At 37.3% G+C, this 16,973-nt stretch overlaps 2 protein-coding genes across 2 annotated transcripts in view; one reads left to right on the forward strand and one right to left on the reverse strand.

The window, feature by feature from the left end:
* lrba (LPS-responsive vesicle trafficking, beach and anchor containing) overlaps positions 1 to 16,973 on the forward strand; it is a 334,073-nt gene that overhangs the window by 207,124 nt on the left and 109,976 nt on the right. The window contains 6 exon segments of the mRNA XM_067441679.1: positions 5,307 to 5,316; positions 5,318 to 5,339; positions 5,342 to 5,431; positions 5,782 to 5,796; positions 11,144 to 11,284; positions 13,270 to 13,406. Coding sequence (XP_067297780.1) covers positions 5,307 to 5,316; positions 5,318 to 5,339; positions 5,342 to 5,431; positions 5,782 to 5,796; positions 11,144 to 11,284; positions 13,270 to 13,406 — 415 coding nt within the window.
* On the reverse strand, positions 14,659 to 16,476 carry mab21l2 (mab-21-like 2). The gene has a single exon (XM_067441680.1). It carries the CDS (start codon positions 16,121 to 16,123, stop codon positions 15,044 to 15,046), a length of 1,080 nt encoding a protein of 359 aa, XP_067297781.1. The 5' UTR covers positions 16,124 to 16,476; the 3' UTR covers positions 14,659 to 15,043.

The raw sequence follows: 16,973 nt of genomic DNA on the forward strand, positions 1-16,973 counted from the left end.
CAAAATGTATGTTTAACAAGCATCCAATTCCAGAACTGGAAATTGATTTTCAATTCCAAAACCCTAATCAGATTAAATCAAATACAGAATAAAGAACCCTGTGTGTGATATCTGTAAGACGTCTGGGATGCGACACAATACTTCTCTTTCAGTGTGCGACTGGAGCCTTAAAACACGAGGACTGTGTTTTTTTTTTTTATTTGTTTTTTTTATTATTATTATTATTATTATTATTATTATTATTATTATTATTATTATTATTATTATTATTATTATGTCAATGGAGGAGAGACTTCAATACACAGCTACAAATTCAGTAAAAAAAAAAATATATATAAATTGGCCAACTAGGGAAGTGACGGTAAGGACATTTTCCCACCAATTAATTGATGTGTACACGTGCTGTGAAAGACTGTGACCGTGCAGCCATAAATGTTTATGCAGCTGTGAATGAATACCAGGCGATTGTGTTCATTTTACTTTCGGTTTAGAATTAGTACCAATTCAGGGGCGGGTTACTTGAATTGTGGGTTATTAGTTTTGTTACACAATAACAAAAAGATACAATGACAAACTCACTTAAATAGGCGCTTTTACATTTTGCTTTGAAACCCAATCTTCTATGATTCATCTTGTCATTCAGCTCCTCCAGGGTATCCGCGGGGTCTTGAAAAGTCTTAAAAGGTGATAAATCAATTTTGGGAAAATTAAGACCCTTATAAAGTATTAAAAAGTCTTATCACGGCTTTATAAAGTCTTACATTTTGAAAGTATTTTGTTCAAGCTTTGTCAAAAGAGTTTGACTCCAAAAAGTATTTATGAATATATTTCTTTTCATCGCAATAAGTATTAAAAAAACAACGGGGCGCTCAGTCTGAGATCGGCTCAGAGCGCACGCGCCAGGGATGGAAATTAGCGCCACCACCAGCCAAATGCGGCTGATTTTGAGCTGTGGTGGGTAAACTCGCTTCACCTACCGAGCTGTTTCACCTCTTTGTAAACTTTGTTCAATGCATGCGAGTGCTGCCGTATGTGCGCAGATAACCAGTCGTTTTCTCCGTCATCACTCGTGTGAAGACGTGCTGTGAGACTCGCGCGCGCTGAGAGAAGATCTGACGCTGTGCATCATCCGAGAGCGCTCGTCACACAGCAAGCAAATATTGAGTTCTCTTTCAAGTCTTGCACTTAAACGGACAAACTCACACAAGAAGTATGTCAACATGTCCATCTTGATGAGTATCCTAGCAGACATAGCCTGAATATGCCTTAAGTGAACTGTATAGTATGCACAGTCGAGAAAGACGAGCATATCCCTGCATCAGGTCTTAAAGGCGCAGTAGCCTTTACTGCTGCCTGAGTGATGTCCTTATATTTAGTTTGACATTAAACAATGCTCTTGATTGAATAGCTTTTGTAAGTTTAATAAGGATTAATCTTTCATTTAAACAGTTAAATATGCAGTTATTTTACATTTGATTACTTTATTCAATTTCTGTACCTTTCTGCAGGCCAGTAGGCCTGTACATTATTATTTAATGTACACATGAGTGAGGTCGAGTAAAAGATTCTAGTTTGAATTTTATTTTTCGGTTTTCGGCTTTGGTTTCTTCTTTTTTTGTTTCGGCCAAGAATTTTGATTTCGGTGCAACCCTATTGACAATGTTCTGCTCAGTATGTTGTCAACACGCTTCAAAGATCCCAAAATGAATAGTTTCATTCTTGGGACTAAAAACCATAAAACTGGAAGCCATAAAAGACCACAAATCATCGTGAAAATGTCAGTATTTCATTGAGACTTGAGATTAAATAAACTGCTTATGTATTGTAGAGCTTGTAGTATTAATTTGTTAAAAACAAAAAAGTGGCTGGTAAAAACATTGAGTGGTAGACTTTGAAAAAAGTTCATTTTCATCCCTGTCGAGCGCTGTCTACGGGTGACGTCATGTATTTTGCGAAATGCGCAGTTGGGTAATGTGTCGCCCTCCATACGTTGTAAAACAGATATGCAATATAAACAATACAAAATTGGCCTACGATAGAGATTTTAAGTCTACATTCGACTACAACTGTTTATTAAAGGTTTGTTGCTGATTAGAACTTGAAGTGCGATGAGGTCTTAAAATATTTTGAGAAGGTCTTTAAAAAGTCTTAAAAATTATTGAAATTAACTTCAGGATTCCTGCATATACCCTGTCCTCACTGATTTCACTGATTGCATGATACTGGGAACATAATATTCATAAAGTAAAATGTATTGAGAATTGTGAAGAGCAGGTCTGATAGATACACTTTTAAGTGGGAATGTTCAGGCCCTGGTTATTGTATTGTTATACATGTTAAATGCTGTCATTGCTGCTATTTGTACCTCCGTCTCATTCATTAGTGATGAGGTGGACCTTCAAGACTGGAGTCATGCAGTATTTTTTACAGCATTTTCTAGGTGTTTTGTGCATGTATTTGCTAGGTCCTTATTCTTTGCCAACATATCATTTGTAACTCTAAGGATTTATTATTTTTCTTTTCTTTTTTGGTTGTACTCATGTCTGTGTGTAAACATTTTCTTTGAAACATTTAACAGAAAGGCACTGCTGTCTGCCTGAGCCGTAAATGGTCTCTAAGGAGCTGTGCTTCTCCAGGAAAACTCACATCTCCCTTTACATTACATCTCCTTTTCCTGTCTTAAATAAATCAGTTATTAATGTCTCTTATTAGGCGAGCCAGTGAGCTTTTCAAGCGAAGTGTAGAATTGTTTTTATTTTCGTGTTTTAAGCGCTCTCCTCAGTTTTATGAGATGGGATTTGTTTTGAGCCTCTTGCAGTGGAGCGAATCGATCACACTTCTGAGAAAAACCTGCACGGCTCGGGTACCCCAAACCTCCCTGGCCCCATACCCTTGAGAAGTCATTTTAAGTGGGATTTTAAAACGTGTATTTTGCATGCCATAACTATTTCCAGAAGTATTTCTGTCTGTTTTTATTTCTCTTAGAATCATTAATTCTGAGAAGACTTGCAGTACCACTTTTTGATTTATCTATTTTCTCAACTCCATCTTTCAATGCTTTCCTTCTCTCGTTCTTTTTTTCCACTTCTATGGTATTTTAGGTCATAATAGTTTGTTTTCTGTCGATTGTTAAAGTATGCGGGTGTAAAAAAGAAGGTGAGCACTGGGGAGGGCTCTTAAGTGGCCGTTATCCTGATTTATTTGGCCTGGGTGTGGAGGCCCTGTTGCACGATAAAACTTCTTCTCACTTCCACAGAACAGAATGGACTTAGAGAGTTATATTTCACCGCTCCTACAGTAAATCAGTCGGAAGACTGCTTCAGAGCCACTGCTAAAGCCATTTGCCGTCGTCCCCCCACCAAGCCCCTATCGCTCGCTGGATCTCTGAGGATCTGCCAGCCCGCTCTGGGATTTGTGGATGGCATATGATCATTGATCTTCATTTTTGAGCCCACTATAGCATCAATGTATCACATTCTTTCTTAAAAATCTCACTTCATTTTTTTTTTTGTGTTCAAAATCAGTTTTTCTTTTGTGTGTATGCGTGTAATTTATCATGACGTTGTGTATTACACCAGAGAAAAAAAAAAGACTTTAATTTGATTTAACAAATTACACACTTCCCTCCCCTAACGTGAAATTAGTTCTTTCTATTTCAAATTAAACAAGCTTTTGAAGATTAAACTCATTTATGGTGTGGGAAATTTATTTTCCTTGTACCTCAGGGGGCTAAACATAATGAATATTTGAAGAGATTATTTTAATTAAAGTCCTTTGAATCTAAATAGGGTAATATGTTATAACTGTTCGCCTGACTGTACCTTCATTAAAAGTGAACCTTTTCACACACCGAGAGAAAACAAAATTGCAGTAATGAAAAAAAGAAAGATGGAGAGGGAGGACGAACCAGAGTTTTCTTTACAATGATAAGAGGTGAAAATTGGAGAGAAAACCGGCTGATGGTGAAGGACATTCAAATGTGCTCCCTCTTCTCTGCAGTCCTGCTATAAGGTGTCCTGCTGGGCTCAGAAATGAGCCTGGAAACACAGCACTGGCTTATTTTCTTTCTCTCTCTCTCTCTCTCTCTCTCTCTCTCTCTCTCTCTCTCTCTCTCTCTCTCTCTCTCTCTCTCTCCTCTCTCTCTCTCTCTCTCTCTCTCTCTCTCTCTCTCTCTCTCTCTCTCTCTCGATTGCTGTGTCAGCAGGCTGATTCTCATTGTGATGTATTTAGCTCTCATCTCACCTTCTTGAGGATGAATCTGGGTCTCCTCTTCAGTGCTACTCCCAAGGACAAATATTTCTGGAGTTCTGGTGGATGTGCGATTTCTAAAATTAGATAACACGTGTCATTTTTTTTTCACTGTATTATTTTTATTATTTATTAAATTATTTTTACATTTAGTTTTGTTGTCTTACATCATGATATTTTACTTAACATTTAAATATTTTTACATCAAATGACGTTTTGCCCAATATATGTTATCTATCTGATTACATAATGGTAATGTTACTATACAAATTTTGGTTGCACTTTATTTTACAACATATGCACTTACATATGCTCACAGCATTCTTATCCAACAAAGCACAAAGTAATATAGGGCAACTACGTTTAAGGGTAGGTTCAGGGTTTGTACCTTGTTATTGCACAGTTATTGTAATCAATATGTTATGTACATAGTGTATACATGGGAACAGGGCTGTAAAATAAAGTGCGACCTAAATTTCAACAAAATGTATGCTATGGAAATAATTAACAACAGGACATGTATACCCACATGCACTAGTACACACACAATATAAAAAGCTAAGTAGTTGATGAAAATTTGGATATTTAATAAAATGATGGCATTAATATGATTCATGTTCTTTAATATGTACAGTATGGTAATCGAAACAAAATAGACCCTTAAAACAATCTCTAAGAACTGATTGAAGAATAAAACATTTTGGTATTTGGCAAAAATATTTTCACAGTCCAGGTATATTTTTTATTAACCTTAATTATTAGTCTAATCTTAGCCATTCTCTAGTTTGTGCACTTTGCACTGAAGAACGTTGCAGCAAAACAAGGCCGGTATTATGCAGCTCTGCCTGTGCCACTTCTCACTGCATTGGCTAATTGCTAACATATGTCTCTCTCTCTCTCTCTCTCTCTCTCTCTCTCTCTCTCTCTCTCTCTCTCTCTCTCTCTCTCCTCTCTCTCTCCTCTCTTCTCTCTCTCTCTCTCTCTCTCTCTCTCTCTCTCTCTCTCTCTCTCTTCCTCTTCTCTCCCTCTCTTTCCCCCTTTCTCTTTCCTCTCGGCAGCAGACCGCGGGGAGTTCTGGCGCCTGGACTACTGGAGGATGACCTGAGGAGACGTCGGCGCTTCGTCAGGAACCCGTTTGGGTCCACACACTCTGAGGCCACGCTCAAGGCTGCTGCAGAGCATGGTGGGTAATGCATAGTCACATAGTATCATACACTCTTTTACACACAAACGCAGCCCAGCTTCTCGGGCTGTAACACTTTAGCCCATGGTAACGGGTACATGGTTGTAAAATTAAAGCTAAAGTCACCGTAAAACCTTTATAGTGCTACTAGACTCCTTAAATAACCATACACAATTACATTACACTTTCTTACTGTCCTAAGGCCTTCGTCTTTCAGATAATATTATGACAGTAATTTGCTACTAATTTGTTTATTTACCACGTGCAGTTCCTCTCATTAGCTTGGATATTTAAGTATCGCTAATTGTTCTTAAATTGTCACTGTGTTCCTTCCTTCCATGCATAGTCAGCTGCTGGTATTAAAGGTAAGTGAAGTTGTGAAGTTAATGGGTTAACAATGTGCTTTGTGTTTGGGTTAGATGTGCGTGCAACAGTTTTACAAGCTACTCATCTTTCAAAGAAGTTAACAATTCCAAAAGAATAGTAATATATGCAAGTATCAGATTATAACAATTTTTTTTTAGATTAATTAAGAATTAATTAATTCCTGTGTATCGTATATATATATAAATTTGTTTGCTTTATTTGTTTGCATGATGTTTTGTCACGATACACCACTAAAGTGTAGGATGAACATAGGATAAAGTATAGCTTGTTACTGGAAAAGCTATCATTTTAAGAAACTACCATGTTATTACCATCACCTGGTATAGTTTGTGATTCCCCAACACTGGTGTGTACTTTTTTTTTATTCTGTCGCAGACAGTATCTACTAATAAAATGCATCATAAAATCTGAGACGCATTACAGCTACAGTTTACATCACAGCAAGGGAAAGTTGTGAGAGGAGAAAAAAAAAAAAAAAAAGCTTTTTTTGTGATTTATCATTGAATTTTGAAAAACAGGTACTGAATGTCTGAGTTAAATTGCACTAGGGATAAATAGGATAAACTTGGTGGACTAAAGGAAAATATTTAGATAAAAGGTCTAATTTTTTTGGATTAAAAAAAATCTTGTAAACTTCAACAGTTAGCATGCATATATGTAGGCATAATACTGTTGCAAATGTAGTTTCCATTTGCACCTAATGCAGAAAAATAGATTAATGCATTTTAATTATCTCTTGTATAAGAAAATGAATTAAAAACAAGCGCCTTTTATTGTTTTCCACCCTGAAATTATTCGATTTATATTAAATGTGCATCATTTATTCATAATATATTTTTCATTATATTTTCTTCATTTAACAAGTCATTTTGTTTGAAATATGCATCTTATAATCCATAATGACCTCCACATATTGACATATCCAATATAATTTTATAAAACAAATTTTTTTTTAGATTGGTGTTTACCATGCTATCACAAGTAAAGTTGAGGTTATTAAACTCATCAGGGGCTCGTGTTCCCTCCTCTATCCTCATTTAATGTTGTTATTATTATTGCTTCTTTGTACAGCACATTTTCTTTGTATTTAAATGTTTATTAAGGGCGTCTGATTTGAATGCATTTTTCTTTTTTTTGTGTGTTTAAAAGGAGCCCTGCCCTGTCCCTTCATTCACTGCAGCAATGCATACAGCATATGAGAGTTGAAATGTTTTGCAGACTCCTGAATAATATATATTTTTTTCATGGATGAGTTTTTAGCCACACTGAGAAGATAGCAGGATTTGCAATCAGTGCCATTTGGTACTTGGGACTTGAGCAGCTTACCTATTGCACCACTCGAAAACGGGGCCATTTCTAAGAAGGAAAAAAAATGTCTCCAATATGTCACTGCTTAGTCCCCCCTTAGAATGACATAGGTCCTCAAGACAAACGACCAATGTGACAGAAGTCAATAAGAATGTGATCTAAAAGCAATAAGTGCTCAGAATCCCAGCATCCTCAGAGACCGATGTGCTGCCCTAATGGTCATAATATGCAGCTGGATGGAGGGCCCTGAGGGGACCCAGTGATTTCTCTTTTTTCGCTTCGTTTTCTTCTCTGTATTCTTACCTTATTCTTTTGCAAACTTTAGACTTGGTTAAGTTCAAGTGTTCCATAAGGAACACTGAATCTTTTTTTTAAATGGAACCTAAAACTTTAAGGCCTTAAAACCCTTCATTATACTCTTCCCCAGTGTCCGTCCAGCGCTGGAAATAATCAATCCATCCATCAAGTATTAATGTGCATTTATTAATTGTCTTTAACTTTAACTTTACCTAAAAACCTATACAGGACAAACACAAAAAAAGACTATGACTTGTGCATATTTCGTAAATAACTTAGTATTTTAATAAAGTAAACTATTCTAAACTCATAATATGATGAGAGGGGGAGGGCGAATGGACAACGGAAAGATACTTTAGCAAATAATTAATGCTCATAACATTGATGTTTATCAGCCCCTCTCCTCCATAGAAAGCTTGTGTCTTTTCTGCTGACCCTAAATTTGTTGCGGAAGTGGAATGAAAGACTCGGGCAAGATCTCAAGTTTTCAAACAGTGCACAAGGGTCATATCTGACTGTGGTTATTCTCATGACGTGTTTTTTTCTTTTTCTTTTTAAGAGCAATTTTCTGACATTTTTAGCAATCCAATAGTCTCACAGTTTAGTTTGTATTGTATGTATATATGAGTGCTGGGCAATCTGTTAATTGCATTAAAAATAAAAGTTTGGAGTACACACTACACACACACACACACACACACACACACACACACACACACACACACACACACACACACACACACACACACACACACACACACACACACATATATTATGTAAACTGATTAATGTGATTAATTGATTGCCCAACACTAATTAAAATACATTTATCTAATAGTCAAACCAAAACATTATTCAGACACCAGATATAATTGTTTTGCAAGTGGGTGCAGGGCACTATAGTTCATTTATGTAAGTGAGGATAACAAAATAAAGTAAACTCTGACAATTTAGAATCTTTGGGTATAATATCTCATTGTACTAAATTTTAACAGCTTACTGGTTGATTGTAATCTATTACATACATTTCTATTAAAGTTATCTGACATTATCAAGATTAATTTGTTCTGACACAGTTTAACTCTTGAGTTCTTGTCATATTTTATTACCATTTTCTAAATTATAGCAAATAAACTGATAATGTGAGAAAATGGTGATGTCTGAATAAATATTGGTCTGACAATATATATATATATATATATATTATATATATATATATAAAACACACACTTGAACTTTTTTTTTCTTTCTCAAATAACAGCCATGCCCAAGCGTTTGAAAGAAACTGCATTTCTTCTTGATGAATATAGAAAGGCTTGCTTGCAAATTATTTTAGTTTTCATCACTCAGAATATATCATCATATCAAAACGTCCCTTTTTGACATGCACAATTGTGATCATTCATCGCCAGCCAGGGAAACCATGGTAGTTTGGTAAGATATGTATTTATGGCTGGAAAGCGCCATCTTTTCTGGAGATTGATTTAACCAGGTGGAGGCGACGGCGTTGGGCGAGGGTAAATACCTGAAGACTAATGTCTCTGTTCCTGTGATCAATAAGCACCTCCCGACTTCACTCCTGGCTGCACTTGTGTTAAAAACAAATTTGTTAATTCTGACAATTTAATTGCTTTGCCTCCATAGTCGCATATAAATGAGCATTTGAACCTGCACGGAAAAGGGAAACAGAGCTCAAAAGTGTAACGCAACTGCATGTATTTACATTAGCATTTGTTGAATGAGGGGAATGAATGAGCTATTTAAGTAAAGCTGATGTCTGAATGTAATCTTACAACATGGGTTTTTGACTCGTTCAGGGCACTGGTAAATTGGTTCTTCAGTCCAGGTTTTCTTAACACTTTTTTTTAGTGTGTTAGGGATCCAAAGTTTGATTAGACAGCATTATTTAAGTGGAAGTGTCATATGCATAGATAATGCTACAACTCGTATAACTTCAAAGCCAAAAGTAAACTTCAAATAAAATGCAAAAAAAAAAAACGTAAGCACTTATTGTTATATTATTATTATTATTATTATTATTATTATTATTATTATTATTATTATTATTATTATTATTATTATTATTATTATTATTATTATTATATTGATGCATTCTTCTTCATACATATGCTTCTCACCAGTGTTGGTAGTAGTTATTACATTAAAAATGCAGCTGAATCTCAGTTTCCTTGAAAATCATGATTTGAAACAATATAGTCTGTAATTTTTTTTATTTTGGGTTGCATATTCAACTTTTTTTTATCAGTTTGGCCTGAATTATCTCACAAAGCAACAGGAAGAAGTGACTACATCTCAACTAGCAGACACTAGTAAATAAATATTACTAAATATTATTGTGGCTGAATGTGGCCATCCTTGTGTCCACTCTGTCTGCTGTGAGCACATAGGCATGTGGTATGTATTAGGAAGCTGGTAGTAATTTCACTGCTGCTAACTACAAATTCTCTGGGGAGAGTTAATTACAGGAAGACCGTTCTAAATATCAGTGCACCAGCATACTTTCCATGACAAGAGATTTCTTTGCTCTGCTTTTCTAATGGTTTAGGGCTCTATTTATAAAGAGTTGTCTCAGGGTTTTGCTTCAAGTGCAAATGCAAACCCCCTCAGGTGATGTATCTGGAGAGACGGGGCAGAGGTCACATGGCTCTGCGTCCACACAGTTCTGGACTGGTCTCATTGTAGCAGTCTGATGAGAGACTGCCCCATCACCTCTCTCTATTTACATAGATGAAGGATTGCCTTTGTTTCTACTGTAGACCCATTTTTGCCCCTCACTTGGGAATGCAGTGTTCTGTAAATGTTTACAGATTACCATTTTTCTTAAATAATCTATGAGGAACCTCAAGTCATGTACTGTTCAAATCAGTCAGGGCCACTCTGGATTTTTGTCATGGTGAGTTTGGCATATGGAGCAAAATATATGTCTGGGCGTTCAGTTTATTTGCAATTCTTAAAAAAAAAAAAAAAGTATATTTATTCTAAAAATCTTTTAATGTTAACAAGTTTATTATATATAGATATTAGTTATTCGACTTTAAATATTAGTTATTAGATTGTATAACATAAGCAAGCACATCCTTTGTACATTTTCTTTAGCCTATTAATTGAACCATAATGACACGAACTTTGGTCAGCTGCCCCCCCCCCCCCCACTTTTAATTATCAGGTAAAATTACAATTTTGAAAGAAAAAAAAAAAATATATATATATATATATATATATATATATATATATATATATATATATATATATATATATATATATATATATATAAACGGTGAGATTTCAGCTACATCGTTTTCACAAATCGTCGTATTTTACTCAAATACGCCACGAATTTCACCATGACATTTTCCTCCATCATGTAAATGAGCTGTTTTTGACTATTAAAATAATGTAAGTGAAAATTATATAGGATTCAAAAACATGTCAATCAAAATAGCGGCTAATGTATTGTGGTGTTGTTGTTGTGTTAACTTCAGGGCGTTTAGGACAAGAGATATAGGCCATTATGGCGCTTAAAATGTATATTCAGTGTTTACCATTTTAATTCAAATTATCATATGCCTACATAATCAAATAATCCAGCGCATTTTTTTTTTTTAAACCTTTGTGCCATCAACTTACCTGAGTACTCGTAAACTGACAATCGTTTAAGTGTTTGCGCGGTTACGGAATGTGATGTTTTGTTTTGTGCAGCTCCAGAGGAGGACGTGCTGAAAGGCAAACAGTCCATCAGGAGTTCAGTGCTGGGGAATCAGAACTCAGAGAGTGAGCTGCTCTTGGAGGACGATGACACTCTCTCATCTTTGGAGGAGAAAGAGTTGGAGAACCTCACAGGTAAAGAACAGCCGCCTAGCGACGCTCGAACTATACGCTCCTGGCATCATAGAAATGCGGTGCATGCGCATGTTACAGAACGAGATAGAGCTCTCCATACTGGGCGCGCGCTCTTAGCCATGCAGCTCCGTTGGTTATGGTAGCGCTCTAGTTTGTTCCGTCGCGCTCTAGCAGTGTCACCCCCTTCTCTTCGGCTGTTAATGAGGGGATCACACCATTATCTGAGGCAGTCCTCTCATTAGCGGCATGTGATGGGGTTAGATTTGAGTGAGGGCTGAAGAGCGCTCGAAGGCCCACAGTCATGACAGGAGTCTGCAGTGAGCTATACAAGTCACTGCTTTAAAACAACCAATAACCAAAGTATGTTCACTTTACGCTGGGTTCAAATATAGGCTAAAATAAAATATTTTGAAAATATTGGTTCTATTCATTATTTGCTAAACAACACACGTGTAGTTGTATCTGTATGTATATCTGCTCGCTGTCGGCAAAAATCAGAACATTATGTAGATAATTGTAATTTTAAAAAGGTTTCTCCCGAAAAAGCACGCTTATAATTAAATCTTAACATTTCCAATGGTGAACTAAAAATACAAACTCAACAAATTATTTAAATATTTTATTTTTTAGCAGTGTTGGCTTAGCAAAGTACGTCTGCATGAATTATATTTAATTAGGCCTATATTTTAAATAAAAACGTCCAATCGTTGTTTGACGCTGTGCTTGCAAAATCGCACAAATTTTGATCTAAAATTGCATCTATTTTGACTCATGTTGTTTTTAAAATAAGGAGATGGCGTTTATAAATATTTGATATCAAATGTAGCTCTTTAATAAAAGAGTATCTCTCAAATAAAGTGCAGATGATCGTGCAGTTTCGCGTCGTTGCAGATCATCTCCTTAGCAAGCTGTTTGATTCAGGTGTAGGCTAATTGAAACGTGTTCCGGTTTCGCGGGGGGGAACATGTTATTTCTCAGCCGTATTACATGCTGATGAACTTATCTGATCATGCCATGCGTCTGTGAATTGAAGGGTGCTTGGGGAAATCAAACATGGGCTTCTGGTCCAACTGACTGCAGCGGCAGTTTGCAAGCGCAAATCCGATGTTTTGCGCATGCAGAGAGGCAGAAATTCCCCAGAGCGACCCTTCAACATTGTCATGCTGGCATAAATTAAGATTGATGACAGATTAAACCCAAAGCCCGCAATCAATGCGCGCTGATTGACAGCGGATTTCATTCTTTTTTGACATCTAGACTATACCATTTCAATGGCAGATGAAGCGCTTAAATATGTCATTGTGCACCGGATTATCCTTTTATTTTTTTTGGGTGGGAGGTGGTATAGTTTAAGAATTAGCTTTTTTTTAAAGTACTATATATTTTAATCAAATCGTTATTGAATTAGTTTTTAAATAAATTTATAATTAATTCTCTATTTGTTTACATTTACAAATCTTAATTATTTTTTAATGGCTTAGTTAAACATTATTAAGAAAATTGTAATATTATGAAATTAGGTAATATAGAATTACTTCATTTACATTGTTAAGAGTTACTTATAATTATAATTATTTAAAATTGTGCAGTCAAGTATAGATTGAGCCTAAATCAATATTTATTTTATTGTGTCTTAGTGTTTTTGAAGTTATCAATTGACTTCAACCTTATTATGCTTAAATGACTGTAGGTTTACTTTGGAGACCAATGCACCCCCCAAGCTTATTAAAACTAAAGATGTTCTATCAGGAAGTCAATATGCGCCCTTGTTGAGTTTATGTGTTCAAGTAAACACTCTGTACTACTTTGAAATGGTTTCTACCCAAGGGCAGAGGGTGGGGGAGGAACATACACACACACACACACACACACACACACACACACACACACACACACACACACATACACACACACACACACACACACACACACACACACACACACACACACACACTCTAACCACTGTGCTCTTCTGTGATCCGTAGGGCCTGTTAACCTGAGCACCAGTGCACAGCTGGTTGCACCCGCTGTCGTGGTAAAAGGCACACTGTCCATCACGGCACTAGAGTTATACTTTGAGTTGGATGAAGAAGACCCAAGTTTTAAGAACATTGATCCCAAGGTAAGAGGGTTTCTCATCCAAAATTATTCCAAATGTCCCATGAGATGTGCACACTAAAAATGGAGCGACCAGCCTTGGTATAACCAAGTTCCTTTAATGTGCATTCGCAGCATCAGTATTGTTTAATTGCCTTTCCACACAGAGTTTGTGAATACTGGCTATTTGTGGTCATCTTGGCGTATACCATGACACAAAGACAGAAAAGAGTGCTCTCTTTCCTCATAGCTTGTTGCATGTGTTTCAACTGTTCATAACATATGTGGGTCAAGGCTATTAAAGTTTTACTTGCCATCACCATTGGCTTATAGCTGAGGTGTTCCAATGAAAATCCTTGATGAGGAATACATTATTGTACATGCTTGATTTGGTAGGACTTTTGTTTTGACTGTGGAAGAAAGTATTTCCTTAGCTGTGTCCTTTTCTGTTTATTGTTTTTAATAAAGTAGTTTTCTTAAAAGATAGATTAATATATGCATATCTGTTTTAGATTTATAATTTTTAGTTTGTTTGTTGCAGAACATAGTGCAAGTATTTCTTGCAGAATAATTTTTAATTCTAATCATTTGCTTTTATTTTTATTTCTAATGATAAAAATAAAAAATAAAAATACACAGGGATTTCTGGAACTTGACTCCTGCAAGAATTAGCCTATTATTATTAGCCTATTATTATTAGCCTATTGTTATTATTATTATTATTATTATTATTAATTCAGTCGAAAAAGTTTAAAAGCAGTCTCTTTATTGAAGCATTTTTATATTTTATGTGATGCATATTTGTTTTTTAATCAGTGAAATGAAATGCTGTTGCTGTATGTGAGAGATCCGTTGTTTACGTTTTATTTTTACATTTTATTTAGCATTGTAAGTGGTCTTGGCTGTTTCACAAAATGCTATCTTTTAGGGACAGTTTTAAAAAAAAATACGCTAACCTCATTTCGAATTAACCTCATGTGTTTTTGTTGCTAGTGCTAATTAATAAATATCCATTTTTTAATCTCCGAGCAACAGGCCATATTTTCTACGTTTCGTTTTCTACATTTAGCCTTTATTAAAAAGACCAGTCACAAACACACACTATCCTAATATTACTTCTATCCATCCTTTTGTTTAAATAGCGAAACAAAATCCATAAAACTATTTAATAAATTATTCTAGCTCATGTATTGCAATCCCATTAATGTCGAAATTTTTTTTTTTTTTAGTTTTTTTGTTTGCTTGTTTTTGAATTAAGTAAAGACAAATGCCAAGTATAAATTTCATCGTGTCATTGTTTTATTACACGTTTCAATTTTAGATCACATCATGAAAAAAAAATTGAACTTGGCACGCTACATTTTGTAATTCGCAATTAAAGATCTTGTGCATATATTTAAATAACATTTTCACTTTGTGAAAAGAGTTCAAACAAACAACAAAATCATTACACTTAGTTTAAAATGTACCTTAATTCTCTCTCCCGCAATGTCCCGTTTGAGCCTTGGCAAATGCTAAGTTTGCTCTTACGTTTTATTTTAATCTTTCATTTTCTTGGTTTCATTATTCAGAGCACCACGATCACATTCTTTCCACTTTCAGTGTTGTGATCTCCAACGTCCGTTAATATTCACCAACATAAAATGTCCTCCATTTTGCATCTTACAGTTTATCCAAACTTTTAGCGTTGGTAAGGATTTCTCTGGCCAGTCTCCAGGTCTGTTTGGCCGCTGTCTCCAGGGCTGAGTGTGGTTTGCCCTGAAACAGGTCTAGATTGGGTAAGAAGTAATGTGGGCACCGGCGACACTGCAGACAGGAGATGAGCTGCAGCAGAATACCGTTCAGACGGTCGCCGAGGCACGACTCGTCCCAGTCAGTCTCCCGCGGGTGTTTCTCACACTCGTACAGCAGCAAGGTCTTCATGTGGTAGTTGTTGAGCGGCTGTCCCGGCAGCTCGAGGTGTCGGTCCCGGAGAGTCTTTAAAACAGAGAGGCATTTCTTCCTACAGCCCGACATCAGAAGCCTGTTCTCGGCCTCGGCGAACTGCAAAACCCAGGCGTCGCTTTCCGCCGAGCTCTGTTTCCCCGTTAACGAGTAGCACTCTTTAGAGAGGAGGTTAAAACCCTCCGCTTTTACCTCCGCCACCCGGTTCGGCCCGGGCCACGGGATGTGAGGCATGGGCCACTGAGCAGCACTTCTAGGCCAGATGCCCGTGCACTTGAAGGCCGGGGTGATTTGCACCACATATCTCTCCCGAATGCGCAGTTTCACTTCGCTCGTGTCTGCCACCATTTTAACCACGTCCCGGTAGCTGCATTTATCCACGGCCTGGGCCACCAGCGTCTGGAAGCGGGAGCGGATCTTTCGCGCTGACAGATAACCGGAGGCGGTGATGAACTCCACCCACAGAGACATGCTCCTCTTACGGCCGTCGCTGAGTTTGAGCACCGCGCAGCCCGGCAGAGAGCCGTCATCCACGAAGTTGAAGACTCCCATCTGGTTCAAGTAAAGCACGACCTCGAACTCGTTGGGTGCGATGACCTCCATGCCCTCGTAGCGCGCGTCTATCTCGCTCAAGGAGCTGATGAAACGAGGCTCTTGGACCTCAACCTCCTTCAGCACATCCGACACCACCTTACACACCTCTCGTATGGTCTTGGCAATGGCCGCTTTGCGTGCCTGGCATCTTTCGTTGTAATATTTATTGAGCTGGTAAACCAGCTTTGCTTGCGTTGCAATCATGTTGGGGCACAGATCCGGACTGTAGACCGGAGTTTCGCAGTACGCCGATGGATCCAATGCTTACCGGTGGAGCCAGAGGCACAACTCCTAGCAGAAAGAAAAAAAAAAGATGATGCGATGAAGTTTGCGCCCACAGCGGATAGGCGTCAAGTTTGCACCAGGAAACGGATGGATGCAACGCAGTACGACTTTTCCAACTCGACTTGAAAAGGTTTTAAGTTGTTGTCCTAGCCAGTATCAGCTGCAGGATAAATGTCCGCGCGTCATGTCATCATCTTTCTCACTTGTGTTTGCGCATGAAAACTGTGCGCCAGTGTTCAGTTGTCCAGACTCAGCCGTGAGTGTTGGAATTGTTTAGTTTATGAATGGTCCTCTAGCTGGAGTGAAAGGGGACGGGCATCAGATTCTGGCCAATCAGCGGAGGAGCTGTCAGTGCTGTTGGCCAATCACAGCCTCGGTGCGCTGGAGAGACTCTCTCCTCCTGAACATCCAGCGCTCGAGACGCGGCACCTCCAGGTTAGGCTATACATTAGACGACATTAAGAGCATATATTTCACCTAAACCCTTTACTTTCTTTAACCTAAATTAACGATTTTACATGTTTGGTGCTTGTTATCTCACTCTACGTACATTTGATCGTTAGCCTGTACGCTGAAAATGTGCTGAATGCTTTGTTTGATTGGTGCGTTTATTTATTTTTGATTAGCCTTCATAGAATTCAGTTTTGGTCATTAAGAATTGGATGGTAAACGATTTGTGTTTAAAGAAAAAAAGAGACAGGGATTGTTTTTGCCACTATGTGCTTTTGATGAGCGCTGCTGTTGCATTCGTCCACCGCCATTTCACCCT

This window comes from Pseudorasbora parva, chromosome 4 (genome assembly GCF_024679245.1).
Source record: "Pseudorasbora parva isolate DD20220531a chromosome 4, ASM2467924v1, whole genome shotgun sequence".
Lineage (NCBI taxonomy): Eukaryota > Metazoa > Chordata > Actinopteri > Cypriniformes > Gobionidae > Pseudorasbora > Pseudorasbora parva.

Coding starts and splice junctions, on each gene's coding strand:
- mab21l2 (XM_067441680.1), bottom strand. CDS start 16,123: ATGATTGCAACGCAAGCAAAGCTGGTTTACCAGCTCAATAAATATTAC.